Source organism: Ornithorhynchus anatinus, chromosome 4 (assembly GCF_004115215.2).
Source record: "Ornithorhynchus anatinus isolate Pmale09 chromosome 4, mOrnAna1.pri.v4, whole genome shotgun sequence".
Classification (NCBI taxonomy): domain Eukaryota; kingdom Metazoa; phylum Chordata; class Mammalia; order Monotremata; family Ornithorhynchidae; genus Ornithorhynchus; species Ornithorhynchus anatinus.
The window spans coordinates 27,587,244-27,611,344 of NC_041731.1; the positions used below are offsets into that span (position 1 = coordinate 27,587,244).

Genomic DNA, 24,101 nt, shown 5'->3' on the forward strand with positions numbered 1-24,101 from the left:
CCTGTTGCCACCTCTACCTCTATGGATTAGCCCCTTGATTTTCTAGAAATACTGGAAAGTGTTTTGAAGCACAACCAATTCAGCATAGTCATAATTCCCATTATGCTATTACTTATAGACCTTCAAGACTTCATTATTCACAAAATGAATGTTAGTTTTCTTCTTGTGACTGATGGAACTCAGTGGGCCATTGGCTTCTACAGGGGGTGTCCAGTGGTGCTATATGGAACATCTGCCTAAAACAGTATCTTTAGGTGTAAATTCCAGTTAGAGGCTGTGTGGGTGGATAGCTGTGTTTGCATCTAAGCCTGTGCTTAGGATTTCCATCTAAAGAAATGCCTTAAATAATGTGCTTATTATTAAAACTAAAAATATTAGGAATCTTATCAGGCATTCAAATTCCAATTTCTAAGATCCAACTTTCAGATATGTTGCAGATAATCACCACAGGATACTCTCCTCTGATCAATTTTCTAAAGCCAAACTCCCTGGTATTTGAGTGTTGGTATTTGAGTATACTGACAAAACCAGGAGGAGCAAAGTCAAATTAGCAACTATAACATCCCAAGGGTCTCTCCCCAGACCTGTTAGCTTGATTCTAATAAGCAGTTTCCCATTGAAATAAGAAGAATAAGAAGAAATAATAAGGGCTAAGATGGACAATGCTTTATGAAATAATAAGAATAATTTTCAGGAATATGAGGTCACTCATAAAATGGAATAAGGAGTGGCTTTATCACTGAACAGCAGCACAGCTGTTCAACTTTTTCTTTCAGCCACACTGTGCTAACAGAACATCTAAGGACTCAATGATGGATTAGTCGTAGAGGTAGTAGTGGAAGTGGTAATACTAGCAGTAGAAGTAGTAGTAGTAGCAGTAGTAATGATAAGAGGAGTAGTAGTAGTAGCTGAAGTATTTATCCAGTTCTCAATGAGCACAGTGTACTTTAAGATTTGTAATTTTTGTTTAGGATTTCTGCCATCCCAGAAATTTTCCATATGCTTTTTTTTTGGAAATTATGTGAAAGCAAGTTTGATTTCAAAATCATTCATTTTTCACGTGTAGTATCAATGAAAGGGAAAGAAGAATTCATGAAGGTCAAAACAGTCATATAGAGGCAACAAATAGATCAGCTGGAGCCACATTCTAGTTAATGGGCATTTGGGCCAATGTAGCAAAATCATCTTCATCGTAATCACCGTCTCTGGGATTTTTATTCCATCTTTCTTCGTAAGGCATAAACATATGTTTATGTTCCAGCACTTAGAACAGTGCTTGGCACATAGTAAGCACTTAACAAATACCATCATTATTATTTTTATATGTGTGAGTTGGGAGGGGCAAATTTTGTTTGCCCCAGATGGGGAAACAAAACCACAGGGAGGCTAAATGACCCGCCCACCATCACCCAGCATGTCAGATGCTCACAATGGACTCCTAACTCTTGGATCCCTGTCATTTTCTTGAGACTACCCTGACAAATACTAAGCTGAATGATTTCCCAAAGGTCTGAGAGAATGTCTAAACCAAAGCAAAGAAATAAAGCGTCTGTCTTCATACTTGTCAGAAAGTAACTCGCATTTTCTGAAGAAAGGTGGAATTGGGTGGGCTCTATTCTCTTCATTTTAAATGGGAAAGCTGAGGCTGAAGGCAGGGAAATGGTTATCCTAGACAACATAGTGGGTCAACAGTAAAGCTGGAAATACAACCCAGGTCTCCGGCCTCCAGCCCTAAATTGTGTCTTTAAGAACAACTGTGCTGTAGCGACCAAATTGGAACCAGTAGCTCTAAACAGCAGATCTTGTTAAATTGGAAACATTTGGGTTTTTTTTTTTCATTCTTGCTTACAAAATGTGAACAGTTGCATTGTTTGGTTTAAAAGTGTCTCATATTGACTGTAGAGTTACAGCCTTTCTGAGGTCTTTATATGGGGTAATCTAGGGCCTCAAGGAGGTGGCAAAAAGATCCCCAGGCCATTATGCAGGGATCTCAGAGAAACCTATGAATGGGGAAACATTACAGTAAGTGTTACTTAATGCTGTTGCCCTAATAGTTCAGCTCTGGGTGACTTCTAAGACTACAGCTCAGTTTGATGAAAAGCTGTGGATTAAATTCTCTCCATCTCAGGCTTTCATCTCAGTGTTCATTCTTCATGAAGGGTAAAATTCTGGAATCATCTGTGCCATGGTAACTGTCTTTTTGGGTGGGCCTGTCTAGTTCTGCAGTATTTCTCTACAGATTCCAAAAGTAACAGGCATCAGTAGGAAAGAGATAAGCAGGGAAATCTCCATCACAGGTTAAGGGAGCAAACTGTAACCTCAGCATGCCCTCAGAGGCTGCATGGAAAAGAGCACAGAACTGGGAGTCAAGAGACCCACGTTCTAGTCCTGGCTCTGCTTCTTACCTGTTGTCTTACTTTGTTCAAAATGCTTAAAGTCTCTGGGCCCCAGTTTCCTCATCTGTAAAATGGGAATAGAAAACCGGTCCCCCACCCCTTTTACCATAAGTTCCCTATAGAAACTGCTGTGTCTGATCTGATTGTATTTCATCTATTTGAGCTCCTGGTGCAGAGTAAGTGCTCAATAAATTCCACCATTATTATCTCACAGTGTATGCTACAGGATCCCCTAAGTAGGGATAGGAGTATGTAATGGAATTTGGAATACAGAACAGAACAGTAAAATCTTCCTTCTGTAAAATCCAGGGGTAAGCAGCAGTTTCTTTCTTAGGTCTCTCCTGCAGTCGTTTCAATCCATTTCCTTAATCAAATCAACTGCAAAATCGGCTGACAAGAGCAGTAATACCAACAGTGTCACCTTAGAAATCAAAGGACAGCAAGGCATCCAACTTGCTGACTCACCCATAGATTGACTCATGTTTTCTCCTGATAAGGGCAGGGTTTGCAAATATACCAACTGAAACATTTCAGTAAAGAGGGTCTTATCTTTTATAAGCATTTCTGCCTCAGAATTAGGTAGAGCAGTCTAGTCTCAATTGTTGCTTGGTCAGGGAAGATTCCATTGTGTGTGTGTGATTCATGTTTTAAATGCTTTCACTCTTCCATTCATTCATTCAGTAATACTGAGTGAGTGCCTGTTACGTGAAGAGTTCTGTACTAGGTAATGATGTGCTATAAGAGAAGCAGCATGGCCTCATGGTTACAGCACAAGCCTAGGAGTCAGAAGGACCTGGGTTCTAATCCCAGCTCTGCCACTTGCCTGCTGTGTGACTGAGGGCAAGTCACTTCACTTCTCTCTGTCTCAGTTACCTCATCATAAAATGAAGATTAACACTGTGAACCCTATATGGGATACGGACTGTGTTCAAATCCATTACATGGTATCTATCCCAGCGCTTAGTATGGTGCCCGAAACATAGTATGTGCTTATCAAATATCATGATTATTATTATTAGCTGCTGGCTTGGAAAAATGTGTAAAAATAAAAGCCTCAGTCCCTGCTCTCAGTGAGGCTGCAATCTAATACAGGCGATAGACACAAACCATTTACATATTGTAGGAACAGGAGGAAAAATATGACTGATAACAGTAAGACTTTCCAAAAAATAGTAAAACAATGTATGTAAATCAAGGTATGTAAATCATATAAAAGTATTGATGATGGCTGCTTGGGATTATTTGACTGGGAGTGATGGAGATAAATCAGGGCATGTCTTTGAGAAAGTGGGTTTTCACTATGGTTTTGAAGATGGGCAGGGCTGTGGTCTCGCAGATTTGCAGGCTAGAGGGAGTTTCAGAGGACGGGAAGAATAGTAGCAATAGGTCAGGGACAGGGGAGCTGAGAATGAGGTTGAATAAGAGGGCTTATTTTTCTGAAAATAGAAGAATCAACAGTGTAGGAACTGTCTACGTGAGGAACCAAGTAACGGACCATGTCTTGTTTTCTTGCCAGCTGTGTCCACTTTTCTTGTGAAGCTACTGACTGCCAAGAGCTGGATATCGAGAATGCCTCTCTGAACTGTACCAACAGTGGCCCCTCCAATGGTGCACAGTGCACTGTCATGTGCAAAAAGGGGTACTCCCTTCAAATACAGCGAGATGACGATCTCATCAAGAGCCAGGTGAGTAATGCAACTGCAGCATTTCGGTAGCACACAATTGAGGGAAGCAAAGAGCTTAGGTCTGAGCTACCTTTCCCGAACAAAGAATACGGTTTTGAGAACTGGACCTCCCCCAACACAAACCCTTAAAGTTCTTCAACCTCTCTTTCTTGATTGCACCTCATGAAAAGACTCTCACTTTTCTGTAGATTTCCCCTTGAGTCATGCTGGCCTTGAATCCATTGTTTCAGTTTTTGAAAAGATATAGTCACCTATACAGACCTAAGGATTATTTATCTCAAGCAAACTGACAAAGGTGTGAACACTTATCCACCCCACAATAACACCTCTCCTACTTCTACTTTCCCTTTTCCTCTTCTCTCATCCCCTTCCTTCCCTTCCTTTCTGCTCTCCCCAGTTCCCTAAATCCTTTCAACCCTTCTCACACCAGTTCTCAAATGTGTATCCCTTGGAACTGGGGAAAAACTTTTTTTTCTAGTCACAAATGAGTTACAAAACATTTGAAGTCTCAATCTAAGTTGGATAAGCCCTTCATAATTTAGAGGCTATCTCAGTTTCTTGGGGCTGTAAAACTTGGGCTAGAAATATGATAAGGAAAGGATTTCTCAGGAGATTTGTCATGCTTGCTGTTTCCAAGTAGTAGGCTGGGAATTGTGGGAGATCAGCCAAAACCAGAAAGGGCAGAGGAAAGTAGCCAACAGTAAAGAAAAAAAAAATTCACAATTTCATCAAATATCACAAAAATCTGGTTTGATTTTTGGAGGAGGCAAGGTTTCATATGAATGGATCCAAACCCCAGCCCCAATTCCCTGTGCACACAAAGCATAGTGGATTTTACGACATGATGCTGTTGTTATTACTGTAAAGTTGGCGAGGGAGTTGCCTTTGTAAAATTATCTATGAGCTTCCTAGGGAAGGATCTCATCTGTCATCTGGATAGGGGAAAAGACTGTATACTCAGGGCAGTGTTTCATGCAGTTGTGGGACAACTTGTTCTTCTTGAGACCTTTTAGGAAGGTTGAAAAGAAGTGCCCAAGATCTGGCAGAGTTAGCTCAACCATCTTCTGGTATTTAAGCCTATGTCAAGAGCTTCAGCCCCCCAAAACTCACTCACCCCAAATCATCAATTATTCAATCAGGAAATTCTTGTAACTGTCAAATTTACATAATACATGAACCCCTTTTCAAAAACAGTAAAGAAATCAGTGGAGAAATCTACTTAGAACTGGCATAGAACTACATAGAAATCTACATAGAAATCTACATACAACTGGCATTCTTAGAACTTATGAGTGGTGGATTTACATTGAGAAGGGTTGAATGTTTGAGAATCTTTATTCCCCCGTGGTGTTGATGAAGCAGAGTTTGGCTCTACAATTCAGGAACAAATGGCATCAGATGTCAGGACTCCTGCTTCCTCTTTATGACTTCACCTCCAGCTTCTTTGCTTGGACTTCCAAAAGACAAACCTGATGGTCACGTTGAAAGAAGTTCCTGGATCCCTCCAGTTTGTTGATGGTACTAAGGAAGTGGGGAGAGGAATTTTTAAGTGCTTACTGTGTTCAGAGAACTGTACTAAATATTAGGAAAAGTACAATACAATGGAATTGGCATTAAACCTAACCCTAACCCTATCCTTGCCCATAAGGAGCTTACAGTCTAGAGGTAATTAGTTCTTTTATTCTCAGCTCAGTATGGCAAACCTGCATATCTCTAAATTGAGGTTGTGGAGGGAAGGGTGGCTTGCTAGGGAACTACTTACATGTAAATGTCCCCTAACTGGCCTGTGGCCAAGCATGGCTGAGAGTTTCGATTGCTTACCAGGGGTGAGAAGCTGTCAATCAGATGCCTTGCCAAACACAGGTCAGTCAGCCTGTAACCACCCCTCATGATAGCTAGATGCTCAAGTGGTAAACTTATGTCTTGCAGTTTCAGGGTAAAAACAACAATTTCTAGTATTAAAAAAAATCTTTGCTGAAAAGACACACTTGTCCTGAGCAAGCTTATCCATTGTAACACTGGGCAAGTTCCTTCAGCTTCCCTTTCTGTAAATTGGACACAATAATTCTAGGTCCATCTCTTTGCCAGGAAACATGGTTAATGACCATAAAGGGCTCAAATATGAAGAGAGGAAGGGATTTACCATTCTATTTCTAGTAGAAGATCTATCCCCTGAGTATGTCTGAATCCCCTTTGAGAAATGATGCATTCTTAGATCAGAGTCAGGACAGCTTTTTCAGTTCCAGGTCAGATCCTCTGCTTCCTAGGATAATGATGGCTGAGGTTCGTCCATTCATTTTCTCAGAGTCCTGCCTTGGTTCCATCCCAGGAGAATCAAAATAACTTTAGCATCATAGACTTACATCAACTGGAGTTATGTCTTCCTCCTGGCTCTTGTTGCTCTCAACTCCAGTTTTGCCTTGGGTCTTGATTATTGGAAATGCCCTCTCTGGTTGGCATGAACTCTACTTAGCATTAAATAGGATATCCTCTGCAGTACCTATAATACAGTGAGTGTCTGTATGGACTGAAGGGCTAGAGATGTGTCCCTCATCCCAGCATAAGGACAGCTAGTTGTAGGCAGGGAACGTGTCTACCGTCTCTGTTGTATTTCACTCTCCCAAGTGCTTAGTATAGTGCTCTGCATAAAGAAAGCTCCAATAAACACCACTGATTGATTCCAAGGGGAATGGGATGGGGAGCCAGTGGAGGAAAGAAGAGCATCTTTGAGCTTGCCTGTGCACTCTAATAGCATGAATGGGAGAAAGAAGGGTACTATTATCTAGAGTATCCAGAAGTGCACTGCTCTACTTATAGATCTTTTTGTATGTCCAGATCAATCAAGCAGTCAGTGGTATTTATTGAGCACTTACTGTGTACAGAGCATTTTATTAAGTGCTTGGGAGAGAGCAATGTAACAGAACTGGTGAACATGTTGCCTACCCAAAATGAGTTTACAGATGAAGGGATTTTCATTGGGTGACCCCCAAGAAGATGATTAGTAAATAAGCAAGCAGCTTTCAGGAACAACTGAGAAGGACCAGCCTGGTCCAACAGGACACTGGGAAAATCCCAGTGAACTGGTACCTGCAAGGGCCAACCCAGGCTGCATTTAGGCCTATAGGAGACGAATCAGAAAATGGTGCTTTTGGTTTCACATAGGCTCCAGACCTCATGAGTTTATAAAGAGTGGAGGGTGAACAACAGGCAGAAGCAGAGGAGCTTCCACTCCTCAAAGCCTTCCTCCATCTTCTGCCCCTTGACTTTAAACCTTTAAACTGGGAAATCTTCTAAGTGCATTTTTCAGGCCTAGACCTGCCCCTGCCCCAGGAAGCAAGGACTTCCTCTTGGTTGTGGGAAATGTAGTTATCAGTTCTCCTTATTTCCTGGATCTCTCCATTCATTCATTCAATTGTTTTTACTGAGTGCTTACTGTGTGCAGAGCACTGTACTAAGCACTTGGAATGTACAGTTTGGCAACAGAGACAATCCCTGCCCAACAATGGGCCTCTACCCAGTTCAGTCCCTGCCCCTGCCTAGACCGTGCTTTAGCTGTGGCCATCTTTCCTTTCATAACCTATGCAGCCTGATTATTAACCTGGGGAAGATACCGACCTGATGGAGCAGAGAGGGTTAGGGATTTTCATAGCCCCTTTATGAACAAAGGCAAAGAATTAAGGACTTGGAGAGAGAACTCCAAAGTCAGATTTTTTGGGTCTTTTTTTCTTACTATCTCCAAGGAAAAGGTGGGTGCTATGAGGAAAGGTTAAAGGAATTGGAGTTTGCTTAGCTTGGAGGAAAGAAGACCAAGAAGATTGACATAACAACTGCCTTAGAATCTAGGAAGGCTTTCTATCTCCTTGTTCCCAGGAAACAGAACAAGAGGAAATAAGATTCAAGTTAAGTGGGAGAGATTATTGTTCTTCCTAAGTTAGAACTTCTTGACTCACATAGTGATAAAATGCAAAAGAGCATCGCCAATGGAAACTCTGGAGTCTTCATTCCTGGAGATTTTGAAAAATGGATTAGACAATTCTCATTCCTCTGGATGGTTTCATCACTCACGTACCTTGAGGCAGGGGCTTAGATGAAATGACCTCTTGAGACTTTTCTAGCTAGAAGATCTAGGATTCTGGAAAATGAGACATATCCCCCAAAGTGGGCGTCCTTGGTGCTGTGGCACCAGTCTTCCCCTAATCCACCCAGGACCTGCAAAGAGCCACATGAGCTGCTGAATCATCCACATGCCCTTTCCTATTGGGACCATCCTCCCTGCCCATCCCTTCTTCTTCTCATGTTTAGCTTCTCTGCCCCCCTGCCCTGTCACCACTATGTCTTTCATCCCTTCCCCACCCTCCTCTGTCCTCTTCTGCCCTTTCTTTCATGGTACCACCTCCATCCCCTCCCTCCCCTTTCCTTCCCTCTGCCTCAATTGGCTTGGTTTGTAGCCACCGCCATCCCCCCTCCCCGATGCTGCTCCAGCCGAGAGGTGTTATTTAAAACCCAGCAGCTCCGTAGCATTGTGCAAAAGCATCATCAATCATGCCAGGAAAAGAAAGCGGCACTCATGTGGGTTCAATTAGGAGCACAGTAGTGGGCAGCGGTGGAAGAGGACTTGGAAGGGCGCACACAGCTGTTCATTTTTAAGGGGAGGAAACTTCACACATGAAGCGTCTCCTGAAGAAGGCGCAGACGAGCTCATGGACCCTGGGAAGGAGGAGGGGCTTTAATCAAGGCCCAACGGCTGGGAGCCCAAAGAAAGTGGGTTTATTGCTTTGGTTAAGTTTTAATGGTTTTAATCAACACTGAACTGCATGTCTGGGGGTGGGGGTGGGAGGGTGGGAATGTGTCCTTTCTACTCTTGCAACCTCTCCTTATGCACAACTCATTTTGGGAGGAAGAGTGAGAGGAAGAGAGGAGGGGAGCAGCAACAGCTGGTGGTGGCCGTCAAGGCAGCCCCCAGATGACAGCTAATAAAAACCACCGCCACCAAACCTGAAGCCCAGAGCCATTATGTTTCAGGCTGTGTGGTCCCATCAGATCTCACCCAGGGTCAGACCGAGTCACAGGAGAGAGCAAAGACCTCCCCGAGGAAAGAGGCAGGTTCTGGGCTCTTTTGTTCCTTGGGAAGGGGAGCATGGCCCCTTTGCAGTGCAAGGCCTCCAGCCTGCCTTCAAACTGACTTGGCCTCGGCGCATGGCCTGCTGGGATAAGCGGGGCTTGGCCTTTGGGGAACCAGACTTCCATCGGCCCACTCCCACTGCGGCTAGCATTTATTCTCCGGGCTCCTCACAGGAGCAGCTGCAGGCCTGCACTGGGTGACGGGATGATCCCTCTGTATATACTGAAGTTAGTAAAGCACTTCAAGGCCTCTGGGGATGAAAGGCACGGTGTCAATTTAAAGCACTGTTATTGTAAGGCTACTGGATTCTTGGAGGCTGATCTGCTGGTCTGGAAATTCACAGACCCTTGAAATTCAAGGGTGTTTGTCTGGCCGCCGTGGGACTGTGGAACAAATTTCTTGGAAGGAGTCCATGAGCCGGTGAGCAGATCTGCTGACTTGTTGATTGTCTGCGAGGGAGAAAAAGAAGTCCTCCAATCTCAAGGCGACAGGCACCACTTGTGCTGGTCCTGGCTGGGCAGTGGAAAACTGGGCCTCTGTTCCCCTGACAGGAGCCAGTGGGGTTGGAGTGGTGTGGCACAGGTTGGATGGAGTAGATTCCAGTAGACTGTGAGCTCCTTGTGGGCAGGAGTCATGGCTACTTAGTTTCTGGAATTCTCTCAAGCGTTTAGTACAGTTGTCTGCACAGAGTAAGAGTTCAGTAAATACCACTGACTGGATGAGTTGAGGGAAGGTTGGAAATGGGACTTCCCGTCTAGCGAGTCTACATCAGAATTCAAATCCAAATCAAAATACCTCCAGGAAGGTGGTATCCTAAGTCACAGCTGGTTATAACATACAGTACTGTCTATATACTGGACACTACATACATAGATGAAATCCGGAAGGGCTAAAGGGGACCCCAGGCTGAATCAATCCAGAAACCTTATTTTCTTTTCTTCCTGGAAAAGGACCTGGGCCCTCCTCTCTGTGGAGATGGGGAGAGCAAAAATACATTTTAGGTTGTTAGACTGGGGCTTAGCATTGTTTTCTAGATCTTGGAAAGATTCATTCATTCAAACGTATTTATTGAGCACTTACTGAGCGCAAAGCACTGTACTAAGTGCTTGGAAAGTACAGTTCAGATGGCACGATCACTTTTCCTTCCCAGGAGGTGCTCACCAGAATGGGCTCAGAGACAGTGGCCAGGAGAGCCCAGCTCCAGACAGCCAGTGCTAGCCAGCAGTCGGGTAGGAGCCACAGTGAAACACAGTGACGTCAGGAGAGGCTGCACAGAAGCAGCTGCAACTTCCACTTGCCTGCCACTACTCTGGGAAGCTGACTGCCCAACTCTGGGCACCCTGCCACCACAGCTATCTCTGCCCCCCAGCTGGAAGGGGAACTTAGAGGCCAGTTGATTATCCTGCTTAATCTAGGGCATTTGGTCACTTGAAGCTACCCAGAGTAAAAGAGCCCACTCTTAGCCTCCTGAAACAGCCATAAGTGGGCCTGCAAAATTCCAAATAGCTCTACCTCTCCCTTTTCGCTGGAAAGTCAAGATGCTAAAGGATATTCTGCAGTTAATCATCCTAATAACAAATAAGGAGGAGGGAATTGGCTGGTTGCGGTTCCAGAGAACCAAAGTGAAGCAGATGGTTAAGGGAGACGGGGTTTTCTGGAATGATATCTCAGAACTCTCTGAATTGGGACTTTGCAGCCACGGCATTTCCATCTCAAAGCACGTCTGCCTTGAAATGAGTTTCCTGAAGAGCAAATTTATAATATTTTTATTATTATTATCATGAATGTATCTTTTGACCTGGAATCATTTTACTCATTAAAGAGAGCTGCCAACCTTATAGGCAGGAAAAAATAGTTTCTTAAATAAAGGGTTAGATATATTACAGATATTATAGATACAGATATGGATGTAGATGTACATATAGATAGATGGATAGAAGCTGCATGGCCTAATGGAAAGAGCATGGACCTGGGAGTCAGAAGGATCTGGTTTCTAATACCGGCTCTGTCACTTGTCTGCTGTATGACCTTGGGCAAGTCACTTAACTTCTCTGTGCCTCAGTTTCCTCCTCTGTAAAATAGGGTTTAAGACTATGATCTCCATGTGGGATATAGACTGTTTCCAACCAGTTTTGCTTGTATCCACCCTAGAGCTTAGTGTCTGACACATAGTAAGTGCTTAAAAATCTCTCAAAGGGATAGAGATGGTGGGTGGGTTTGTATATACAGGCATCAGAGTATTAGGGCACTGATTTCTTCTGCCGTAGTCTTTGTGTGTATCTCATCATGATTAAAGCATAGCTCAGATCAACCATTCCCTTGCCACCAGCATTGCCTCCATGTGCACCTACCCCACTTGAAAAAGGGTCTGGGTCCATTCCTTGGCTTTAGGAAATGTTGACTGCTTTTTCCATTCTGCACATATTCATGTATCAAATTTAGACAGGTCTGAACTTCTGCGGAAACCATTAGGGTGCTTTGGCAATAAGGAATTTCAAGTCCCTTTGATGTGTGCTAGGGATAAAAAAAAGTCTCTTGCTTTCAAAATCCCAGATCGATGTTTGGTGTCCCAAATCTCCCATGATTTGACCCACATCACCATGAATAAAATTTCCCTAGGGGCCCGGAACAATTATCATCCAGTTGGCATTGTGGTTGGTGGACGCTTCCTTCCTCTATTTCATCACTGTCTTTTTCTTTTGGTTTGGAGCCCTGATATCATTTTGGTTTTCCATTTTTTCCCTGTTTTTTTCTCTCTCTTTTGCACTGATCAGTCCTTGCTTCTTCTCTGTCTATTTCCTCACCTCACAGAGACTTTTCTGAATGCTAAGCGTGTAACATCAATTTCCTTTTTTTTAACCTGTCGTCTCCCTCTATATGTGACCCACCTGGTAAACTCATAATTCTGGCTGTTCTGTCAGGGCTTTAGAATAGGCAGGCCTTCTCAGAACCCATCCAGCTAATATATCCAGACAGGGATCATCCCCAGTTGGCTAGGAAAATAGAATTTGGGCTCAGGCATTCTGGACTGTCACCCAGGTCTACTGGGAATGGAGACACTTAATACCTGTGATGTACTCTGAGATATGAGGCAGGAAGGGGTTCTTGTCAACAGAGAGGCAAGAACTTGTTGTATAGGACAACTGTTGTAATCATCAATCAATCAAGAGGATTTACTGAGTACCTACGCTGTGCAGCGCACTGAACTGAGGGCTTGTGAGACTATTATAGAGAGAACAGATATGGTACCCATCCAAAAAGAGGTTACAGTCTAGCAGTGGAGATAGACACTAAAATAAATTGCATGTAGGAGGAAGTAGTCATGTCGGTAGTAGTAATGCAATTCATTGATCACTCACTGGATACAATGCACTGTACTTAGTGCTTGGGAAGTACAAAATAGAGAAGTAACACATTCTCTGCCCACATGGAGCTTACACTCTAATATGGGAGGAAGACATAAAAATATTTGTTAATGTAATAATGCAAGTTAAACAGTTGACTCTTCACTTGTGTAACATATACAGAGGTGCACAGGATGGGTAAAAATATCTCTGAGGGATAGAGATAGTGGGTGGGTTTGTATGAGCTGGCATGCTGGGAATTCATCAGGGAAGGCTTGTTGAAGGAGGTGGGATTTTGGGTGGCTTTGGATATGAGGAGTGATGTGATCTGTTGGTTATAGAGAGGTGGGGGAGTTTATGTCCTGGGAAACACCCTGTGTAGGGGATGGAGTTGGGAAAGGTGAAAGCAAGAAAAATTTAGATTTAACTTTAGGGGAGATAAAAGAAGATGCTGAGGAATAGCAGGCAAAGATAGATTCAGAAGAAGGGGCGAGTTGGTTGAGAGCCTTGAAATTGAGTGGGAGATGATTTTGTTTGATGTGAGGGACACCGAAGTCCAATGGGGATTAATACTGGGAGCCCCATGTGGGACATGGACTGTGTCCAACCTGATTAGCTTGTATCTTCCCCAGCATTCAGTACAGTGCCTTGCACATAGTAAGTGCTCCACAAATACCATTAACAACAAAGTCCCCTCCCATATATAAACATTCAAGGACTCCTTGTAAAATGAGAGAGAGTCCATGGGAAGTTCAGAGTCAGGATTTTATGTTTCTACCATAGTAACACACAGCTGTAGATTACCCCTTAAGGTGAGATGAAGTACAGACCAGCCATTAATAACCCCATTTGGTAAGGCAAGACGTGTCACTGGAAATCACTTGCAACTGAAACCAGTTTAGACAGTGGGAGGTAGTGACCAATTGATTAGGACCGATTCTCATTCGAAATCTACAAGAATCTTAAAGGTTATGCCTGTCTCAGCTTCACTGCCAGGGCCAGAATAGTGCTCTGAGAAGCATGATCCCCAGGACCGATTCCCATCCAGCTGGAATGAGGGACAGTGAGTGGCTTTCTAAGAGTCTCCTCCTCTGGTTGCTACATTCTTCTGGATCTGTGCCTTGCAGTTGGGCTCCAGCATCACCATGACGTGCACAGATGGGAAATGGAACAAGCAGGTGGCCTGTGAGCCTGTGGACTGTGGGATCCCAGATCAGTACCACGTCTACCCCGCTACGTTCTCCTGCCTCGAAGGCACCACTTTCGGCAAGAAGTGCTCCTTCCAGTGTCGCCGCCCAGCCCAGCTGAAAGGTATCGTAGGCCCCTACCCACAGTCGGGATTAGGCCCTAGGAAACTCTGACATGTACCCTTTTTCGAATCCATGTTGTTTTAAGGCCATAAAAGCTTGAGGGAGGTGAAGTATGGCCAAGGATTTATTGACGCTCAAGTTTAATTTCCTTCTGATTTTCCTCGACTGACTGTGTTTGTGTAATGCAGCATCCCTCAATGTCAAGTAAGAGCATATGCAAACACACACATGCACGTGAGCAAACACATACACACACAAACACATACACTCAAACACTAGGCAGTAAAGAAGATGACAGTAAAATTTGCCCTCCACAACCCCTGTAAAATCAACCCTAAGAAAAAAGCAGGAATAAATAGAATCAAAGCTGTAATTGCCTGAGTGCTCACCTCAGTGTGATGCCTAATTAAATGAACCCAAGATAAGGGCAGGGGAGCAGCGGGTGTGTTGGAGTGGGGCTGTCTGACAGCATTAATGCAAAGCAATGTGGAGGAGATGCCCCAGGCTGGGCATTTATGGACAGCCTGGTCCTCAGACAAGCCTGGGCCTTATCTTTTGGCCCAGCCTCTGAGTGAACTTTAACCTTCACTGCTGGGAGCTCTGCAGGAGCATACCCAGAGCCTCTACTCTCAGGTGATGCTCTTTTCTGTTGCTGATTTAGTCAGCTCCCTTCTAAATAAAGCTCAGAAAGCTTTCCTCCGCCTGGAGCCGGTGCTTAACCCAAATCTAGAAGTTTGCACAAGGCTAGTTTTGATAGTAACTAGGAAGGAGAGGGAATGAAAGGCAACTTTGGAAACAAATCCACCAAGAACTCCGTAAAACCATCCTTGATCACCCGAGTTACCTATGATGGTAGGTGTATTAATAACCCAAACTCATAAATCACACTCTGTGTCTCAATCAGGAGGCTTAGGGATGGGAGCTGAATAAATTAACATTTATTATTATTCTTATTATTACAGCTAATAATAATAATTTCTAATCAAAATGACTTTGACCTGCCTCCAAGAATTTCATGGTCCCTCTCCTTGTCTCTCTGCTGCCCCCACCTCCCACTCTCTATGTTAGTTAGGGTTGAATGGTCTCCCTCAATTGAATGGTCTCCCACACTGGAGAAAGCTCCTTTTGGGTAGAGATTATGGCCATCAACTCTCTTTTATTGTATTTTCCCAAGTGCTTAGTGTAGTGCTCTGCACAACAAAAGCATTTATTAAATACCAGAAGCGGAATGGCTTAGTAGATAGAACAAGGGGCTGGGAGTCAGAAGGACCTGGGTTCTAGTCCCAGCTCCACAACTTAAGCGTGTCACTTAATGTCTCTGTGCCTCAGATACCTGCTGTGTAAAACAGGGATTAAGACTGTGAGCCCCATGAGGAACATGAACTGTTTCCAACCTTATAGTTACCTCAGTGCCTAGCACAGTGCATGGTACATAATAATTGCTTAACAAATACCATGAAAAAAAATAAATACCACTGATTGAGAACCACTGGTTGGAGAGGTCCAGTAGGTCATTTATACTCCTTATTCTGAAACCTCTTCTTCTCCCACACATGGGCACACTTTAGGTTGCTGTCCAAATTTACCTTGCACTCCAGCTAAGGTTTCATCTTAAACCCCGGAGAGAATCCTCTTGCTCCTCTGGAAAAGGCAGCTCTGAGAGACATTTGTAAAAGCTAATAGCATTACTTCCTTTTGAGTACAAGGAGCCCCCTCCAGGGCCTCACCACACCCCGCCCCTCCCAACACAATCCAAATCCAAAGAGGGAATGGTTTTTGAGGAGAGGAACACTTCCACATGAATATCAATACCTTTTCCCTCCTCTCCCTCCCTCCCTGCTGGGGAGATCCAGCTGTGGCTATTAGACCCTAAGCTCCTCAAAGGCAGGGATCATATCTTTCTGTCCTTTGTAACCTCCACAGAGCTCTACCCACCGGGGTGCTCACCAAATATTTTTGACTAAGGCAATCTTGCCAAAAGGCCACACACCATCCTGCTCCTTCCAGTCTCTCTTTGTCCTCCACTAAGACCTAATAATGATGCCTGTAAGCAGGCCCTGCCCCTGTGAAAACTCTGAGTCAATAGTTCATTCTCGCCTTTTAAAGAACCCCAAGTCCTTCTTTTCATATATATCCTTAGCTGAATTTTTACCGTTATTTAACTAATAGGGAAACCACAACACAGAATACAAGTGACTTCCATCTACACTGCTCCCCGAAGTCAAACAAAACCATGGGACCAAAGTGGTCACCCCACCCAAGCCATTTAGCTCTGCTTTGCTGCTGCCTCCTATCCTCTTTTTCTTTTTAAGGTATTTTTTAAGAGCTTATTATGTGTCAGGCACTGTTCTTAGCAGGGTTGTAGTAGGAGACCAATGAGGTGAGGTAGAGGGGGCAAGGTGATTGAATGCTTTAAAGCCTATGATATGGAGTTTCTGTCTGATGCAGAGGTGAATGGACAACCACTGGAGTTTCCTGTGGAGTTGTGAAACATGGACTGAATGTTTTTGTAGAAAAATGATTTGGGCAGCAAAGTGAAGTATGACAGGAGTGGCGAGAGACAGGAGGCAGCAAGGTCAGTAAGGAGACTGATTCAGTATTCAAGGTGGGGTAGGATAAGTGCTAGACTGTGAGCCCATTGTTGGGTAGGGATTGTCTCTGTTGCTGAATTGTACTTTCCAAGCACTTAGTACAGTGCTCTGCACACAGTAAGCGCTCAGTAAATACGATTAAATGAATGAATGAATGAATGAATGAATGAATGCTTGGATTGACATGATAGCAGTTTGGATGGAGTAGAAAGGGTAGATTTTAGTGATGTTGTGAAAGTTGAACTGACAGGATTTAGTGATAGATTGAATGTGTGGGTTGAATGAGAGAGAGGAGTCAAGGATAATGCCAAGATTATGGGCTTGTGAGACAAAGAAGATGATGGTGCTGTCTACAGTGGTGGGTAAGCCAGGGGAAAGGCAGGGTTTGCATGGGAAGATAAGGAATTGTCTCAAGTCCCTCTTTCTGGAGAGACACTGCTGTTTGTCACAGAACTGAACTTGTTTGCCCACCAATTTATTGGAGTTTTCGAAAATCCTCTAAATCCCTTTACCAAAGAGACGTTGGGTAAATTGGTACCTCTGGGTTTGGATCAAGATGATTGAGAACTCAAGTGGTTCCTCTTAGGGAGCAGGTGGCAATACATGATGATGATGATGATGGTGTTTGTTAGCTCCTTACTATGCAAATACAAGCAAATCAGTTTGGACACAGTCCCTGTCCCAAATGGGGCTCACAGTTTTAATCCCCATTTTTACAGATGAGGTAACTAAGCCCCAGAGAAGTGAAATAACTTGCCCAAGGTCACATAGCAGACAAGTGGCAAAGCTAAGATTAGAACTAGTTCCGTCTGACTCCCAGGTCCACTCTCTATCCACTAGGTCATGCTGTTGCTGCTCTCCGATCAATGCTCACACAATCAATCAATCATATTTACTGAGGACTTACTGGGTGCAGAGCACCTCAAATAACAAAGGATCAGAAAATCTACACTATTACTATACTTTCATGGGTACACTGTGCAAAAGTGCTAGAGATTCTCAGAGTGACATACCCATAGGTACAGTCGCATCGTCGGCAACACCATCTTGGAATAGGCAGACAATTCCATCCTAAAGAGGGAAGGAAAATTCAAGTAATTCCATCAGAATAATACAAATTCATAAGTTGGATCTGTAAAGCTCATCTTGGAAAAAAACTGGTATCGATTGCTTTGCAAGGGTATGAAGATGATTTGGTCAGGATTTTATTTTGTTTTAGTTATCCCAGGAGTTAACTTCCAGGCAGCTTTTATAGATTTTCTTACACATGCCCATTGGTTGAATTCCCCTTGGGCCCTTTTTAAAAAAATTTTGGACAATTAAATGATCACAATGTGATAAGATTTGCCTACGCCTTTGCTATGAGAGCCCGGTTTTAATGAGCCATTGACATACTTTTTGGAATTGCCAAACATGGAATACAATTTCTCTTTAACCCTTTGAAGTTTTTAGTGTCTGGGAATGAGTCCCTGGAATGCTAGCAATACAAAGGCCACTTCTTTCCTCTTGGCTCATGTTTCTTCTACCTCTAGCATTTTGTTCTATTTGTCCGCTTCACTGCTCTGCTTGGATGCCTTCCGGATTCCAAATGGAAGGATCTCCATCAAATTTGAGCTCTTCTCTCTCCTTCCATTGTTGCCTGTTGACCTCTCTGATGCTTTGGCTTTGGGAAATTGACCCTTTCTTCTCTTGACCCTCTCCACATCTCCCTTTCTTTCACATCCATTCTTTCTGTGATCACACTTTCCCAATCTCTTAGTACAGTGGCCTGTACACACTGAGCATTCAATAAATTGATTGATTAATTTTAATTGATCCAAGTGTGTTCCCCTCCCTTCTTTGTGGTCCCCTTGCCCTGTCTTTCTCTAATTCAGGGGAAGAGATAAAGGAAAACGCAAGGGGATTATGTAGAGAAAAAGAAGGCAGGGAGGTCAGTAAGGAGGTTGATATAGTAATCAAGTCTGGATAGGATGAGTGCTTGGATTAACCAGGTAGCAGTTTGGATGGAGAAGAAAGGGTGGATTTTAGCAATACTGTGAAGGTTGCTACAAAATATGGATTGCATGAATGGGGTGAGCCACAATCTTGCACTTCAGGAGTCCCCTTCCAGACTCCGTTACATTCCTTCCAACGTTTAAATTCTACTGTAATGGAAAGGCAGGGAAGATGATGACCAATTGATTCCAATGAGTCTGTCTGTTGTGTGCTTGCCCTCCTCTCCTACTTCACCCCTTTCTTCAAATGGTTGTATTTGACTCTTCTCCTGACTTCAACAACTTCTTTTTGTCCAAGATCTTCCTTTATTTGAGATGTTCTTGGAAATTGCGTAACTACCTCAATTGACCTATTCCCCAGCAAATGGAAAAGAAGGCAGTTCTCTTAGTTAAGTTTAAGGAGTTCTGGATCTGTTTAATTCACTCCTTATTGATCACTCAGCAATAGCATGCTTAGTTCTGATACTATGGAGAGCTAGGCTAAGCTATTCTTGGTATCTTTCCCCTAACATTTTCTGGAACTACTGTACTATTCAACACTAGTAAGTCAGTAAGTACCCAGGTAACAATAAAAGAGTTGGGTATAGTGTAGATGATCATGAGGCCACTTAGCCAATGAAGAATAGAAACTGAATGAATCACCCACTTTCTCCTGCCTAATTCATTCATTGACGTCAAACCATGTGAGTTTGTAATATCACAGTTCATCAACACAGGAGCATCTGGGATGTTTGCAGATACTGGCCTGTACTGAACTCATTGAATGAATCATGCAGAAGAGGGGGGGAGTAGGAAGAAGAGGAGAAGAAGGGGTGAAAGGAGGAAAGGAGAAAGAAGGAGGAGAAAGGAAGAGAAGGAAGAGGGGGAGGAAGAGAAAGAAAAACAGGAGAGGGAAGGAGGAAGAAAAAGACAGGAGGAAAAAGGAGAAGGACGGGGGGAAGGAGGAAGAGGAAGGATGAGAATAAGAGCCTCTGTGTGCAAGCAACTACTCTCTGGATCTGATAGAATTGGAAAGGCTTTGCAGTAAAGGAGATAGGCCATTAAAAGGGATTATTTTCTCATCTTCAGGGTGAGGGACAACTGGGATCCCTTCCAACTTTTGTAAAGCACTGAGAAACCCTCTACTTGACCTCTGTGTGCCTTACATCCTTCCAGCTTGAAATGTCTTTTGCAGCTTGTTAGCACTATTTCTTAATAAGCAAGAGAGGAGGAGATTGTTGAGAAATGCAAGTTACTGTTCTCCCTTTATTGTCTCAGGGAGACATTGGACAGAACATTCAGTCATAACATATCACTTGACAGAGGGAAGCTGAAGTCACTGTCTTTTCCTTTTATTTGCAAGTAGTGAGCAGATCCATTCCCTAACAGCAATCAGCAGGTCTGACTCTGCGGCCATAGTCCAGTCGGGTTCAGAGTTGGGAATCTTCCAATTCTTGCTTCTAGGGAGGCTAAGAAAACTCTAAACTGAATATCTTTTCCTAAGAAAAGTCCTAACATCCGTTCAGGGTCTAAAATCCATTCTACAGGTCTACCGCTAACCCTGCCTGTTAATCCTCTGTCCTCTCCAGGAAACAACAGTTTTCTGACTTGTATGGAAGATGGACTGTGGTCCTTTCCAGAGGCCCTCTGTGAACTCATGTGCCTGGCTCCACCTCTCGTCCCCAACGCAGAGCTGCAAACCGCCCGTTGCCGTGAAGACAAGCACAAAGTGGGCTCCTTTTGCAAGTACAAATGCAAGCCAGGGTACCATGTTCCCGGAGCCTCACGCAAGTCCAAAAAGTGAGTTCAGCTCAGAGATAAAGAAACCTTTATCTTGGTTCCTGTAGTGCATGGAGACATGGCCAATGAGTTTCCTATCCATTATTAAATGAGGAATTTGGTACTGCTAGACTGCCTGTCCTACTGCTTTGACTGAGGGAAGAATTAATTGATGAAGAACCTAATTGTAATAGAAGATTTCTCCTAGGCAAAGGATATGTGATACTTTGCTTTTTGTTCTGTTCTGCTGACCACATGCACCATGTGCTGATGTGGGAGAAAACACTGATCTGCCTTGAATACAGAACACTGTACTAAGTGGTGGGAAAAGAGTGGATAAGTGGGAATTAGTGTAATACCTGGCCCTCAAGGGACTCACAATCTAAGTAGAAAGGGAAAAAAGGGATTGGTGACAGACAAATAGGGAAAGAACAAAATAAGAACCCCAAACCACATCAAAGTCAAGGAGATATAAACCAAAAAAGTGAAAGTAATGGATCCCTGCACGCTGAATATATCTGAGAGGTTATAGAGTCCATAAGCCTAGAGAATAAAAGCACTAAATTACAAGTATAAGGATTTTTAATAATAAAGTACCTTTCACAGTTCTCAGACCATCTTACCCAGGTATAAGATTCAGGGTGATCTCCTGAGTTTACCACAGCTACTTAAAATAATATAATGCTCTACCATCCAAGGAAACCTTAGTAAATCTCAACTGATAATGACAATGCTGGTGATTTGAGACTTTATGTGTTAGAAATCAAACAGAGTCTTGTCTCCCTAATTTTAGTCTTGGAAAAGTCCTAGGAAGGAAGAGTAAAACTTTTTTTGTGTATTTTTTTATGGTATTTGTTGAGCACTTACTATGTGCCAGGCACTCTACTAAGCTCTGAGGTAGATACAACCTAATCAGGTTGGGCAAAATCCCTGTCCCACATGGGGCTCATAGTTTTCATCCCCATTTTACAGAAGAGGTAACTGAGGCACAGAGAAATGAAGTGACTTGCCCAAGGTCACCCAGCAGACAAGTGGAGGAGATGGGATTAGAACACAGGTCCTTTGGACTCTCAGACCCCTGCTCTATCTACTAGGCCCCGCTGCTTCTCTTCTGCTGTTTCTTCTTCTGCTGGACATTTTGAGACAATAAACATGTTTCTGGACATCCTGGGGTCTCCCTGGTTCTGGTAGAGTGGAGCAGGGAAGACTCTCTAAGGTAGCAATACCTGCAGGAAAAAAACCACCACTCTCCCCCTCTTACCTAATGTAGACCCCCAGAAAGCTGGGGGTTCTCCCTAACCCACGCCGCCACCTAGGGGCGACTTTCTAAGGAACAGTGAGCCTCATGTGATCATTTTGACTGGCAGGGGAACAGGGGGAAGGAAGAGGAAATGCAGAAGATGCCAGCACCACTATCATCAAATCCATTTCCTTAGTGTTAACTTTGGGTAACTCCTGTACTAGGCTTTACCAAAGATGCCAAGTGGAGCAACCACTTCATTGTGTTTGAATATAAACCACTAGCCATCAGATAGTTCAATTTACAACCATCACTCATGATTTCATCCTGATGCAAATTGGTGACATTATCCTCATTGTCATTCTCACATCACTTGCTCCTAATGCTGTAGTGATTCCAGTGTCAAGTAAGGGAAACAGGCCTAATTCTACTCTGCACCATTTCGGGCTCCTCAACAAGTAAAAAGAACCCAAGGGTTTTATTGTGATGTTTATTCAACCACTCACCAGAATGTTTCACTTCACTTCTCCCTGCAAGGCGGGCCTTTAAGACTCAATGTACCCAAGATGGCAGCTGGCTGGAGGGAACTTGTGTCCCTGTCACCTGTGACCCACCACCCCCTAAATTCCACGGACTGTATCAGTGCACCAATGGGTTCCAGTTCAACAGTGAATGCAGGATCAAGTGTGAAGAAAGTGACAGCCAATTGGTGAGTTTGCTCAATGTCTATTAATGAATGAAGTTTAGCAGGCCCTGTGGTGTACTAAACTTAATTTGGGTTGAAAACTCCAGTCTGCATGGTGATACCTCCAGTCTCAGATTTGAAGAGCTCCTGGGTTTTTTGTCTTAATGTCATAATTGTAAACTAAGCTCTTCAGGAAAAAAGTCTCCACTGTCCAATTCCTGGTCTTACCAGGAAGTGTACTGTACTTTCCCAAGCACTTAGTTCAGTGCCCTGCTCACAGGGAGTGCTCAATAAATATAATTGATTGATTTACATCCATGCGGTTCATTAGATCACAGAGTGACACTGTCCATAAAATAATCCAAGGCCATTTGTAGAGAGTAATGGAAGATATGGGAGGTTGGAATGTTATGCAACCAAAGATCAAATCAATTGTTTGGTGGTGGGCCCGAGCAGCAAACTAAAGTGGGGTTTCATGTGTCCTCTGAGTCTCCTTTTGAAGGCCGGTCCCTCTTTGACTGGTTGTAAGGAACTATGGGAAGAAGAGATTGCTCTGGAGGGACTCAATCAATCAATCATTCATTCAGTAGTATTTATTGAGCGCTTACTATGTGCAGAGCACTGTACTAAGCGCTTGGGATGAACAAGTTGGCAACAGATAGAGACAGTCCCTGCCGTTTGACGGGCTTACAGTCTAATCGGGGGAGACGGACAGACGAGAACAATGGCACTAAACAGCGTCAAGAGGAAGAACATCTCGTAAAAACAATGGCAACTAAATAGAATCAAGGCGATGTACAATTCATTAACAAAATAAATAGGGTAACGAAAATATATACAGTTGAGCGGACGAGTACAGTGCTGTGGGGATGGGAAGGGAGAGGTGGAGGAGCAGAGGGAAAAGGGGAAAATGAGGCTTTAGCTGCAGAGAGGTAAAGGGGGGATGGCAGAGGGAGTAGAGGGGGAAGAGGAGCTCAGTCTGGGAACGCCTCTTGGAGGAGGTGATTTTTAAGTAAGGTTTTGAAGAGGGAAAGAGAATCAGTTTGGCGGAGGTGAGGAGGGAGGGCGTTCCAGGACCGTGGGAGGACGTGACCCAGGGGTCGACGGTGGGATAGGCGAGACCGAGGGACGGTGAGGAGGTGGGCGGCAGAGGAGCGGAGCATGCGGGGTGGGCGGTAGAAAGAGAGAAGGGAGGAGAGGTAGGAAGGGGCAAGGTGATGGAGAGCCTTGAAGCCTAGAGTGAGGAGTTTTTGTTTGGAGCGGAGGTCGATAGGCAACCACTGGAGTTATTTAAGAAGGGGAGTGACATGCCCAGATCGTTTCTGCAGGAAGATGAGCCGGGCAGCGGAGTGAAGAATAGACCGGAGCGGGGCGAGAGAGGAGGAAGGGAGGTCAGAGAGAAGGCTGACACAGTAGTCTAGCCGGGATATAACGAGAGCCCGTAATAGTAAGGTAGCCGTTTGGGTGGAGAGGAAAGGGCGGATCTTGGCGATATTGTAGAGGTGAAACCGGCAGGTCTTGGTAACGGATAGGATGTGTGGGGTGAACGAGAGGGACGAGTCAAGGATGACACCGAGATTGCGGGCCTGCGGGACGGGAAGGATGGTCGTGCCATCCATGGTGATAGAGAAGTCTGGGAGCGGACCGGGTTTGGGAGGGAAGATGAGGAGCTGTCTTGCTCATGTTGAGTTTTAGGTGGCGGGCCGACATCCAGGTGGAGATGTCCCGGAGGCAGGAGGAGATGCGAGCCTGAAGGGAGGGGGAGAGGACAGGGGCGGAGATGTAGATCTGCGTGTCATCTGCGTAGAGATGGTAGTCAAAGCCGTGAGAGCGGATGAGTTCACCGAGGGAGTGAGTGTAAATGGAGAACAGAAGAGGGCCAAGAACTGACCCTTGAGGAACTCCAACAGTTAAAGGATGGGAGGGGGAGGAGGCTCCAGCATAGGAGACCGAGAATGATCGGCCAGAGAGGTAAG

General features: G+C 44.2%; 1 protein-coding gene across 2 annotated transcripts in view; it reads left to right on the plus strand.

Moving 5' to 3' along the window:
• The window catches only part of PAPPA (pappalysin 1), a 276,545-nt gene that overhangs the window by 192,458 nt on the left and 59,986 nt on the right, over positions 1-24,101 (plus strand). For both annotated transcript variants that reach the window (XM_029063723.2, XM_029063721.2), the window contains exons 14-17: positions 3,913-4,081; positions 13,675-13,858; positions 20,011-20,221; positions 21,978-22,149. In XM_029063723.2, the coding sequence (XP_028919556.1) occupies positions 3,913-4,081; positions 13,675-13,858; positions 20,011-20,221; positions 21,978-22,149 (736 nt within the window). The remainder of the gene's footprint in view (positions 1-3,912; positions 4,082-13,674; positions 13,859-20,010; positions 20,222-21,977; positions 22,150-24,101) is intronic.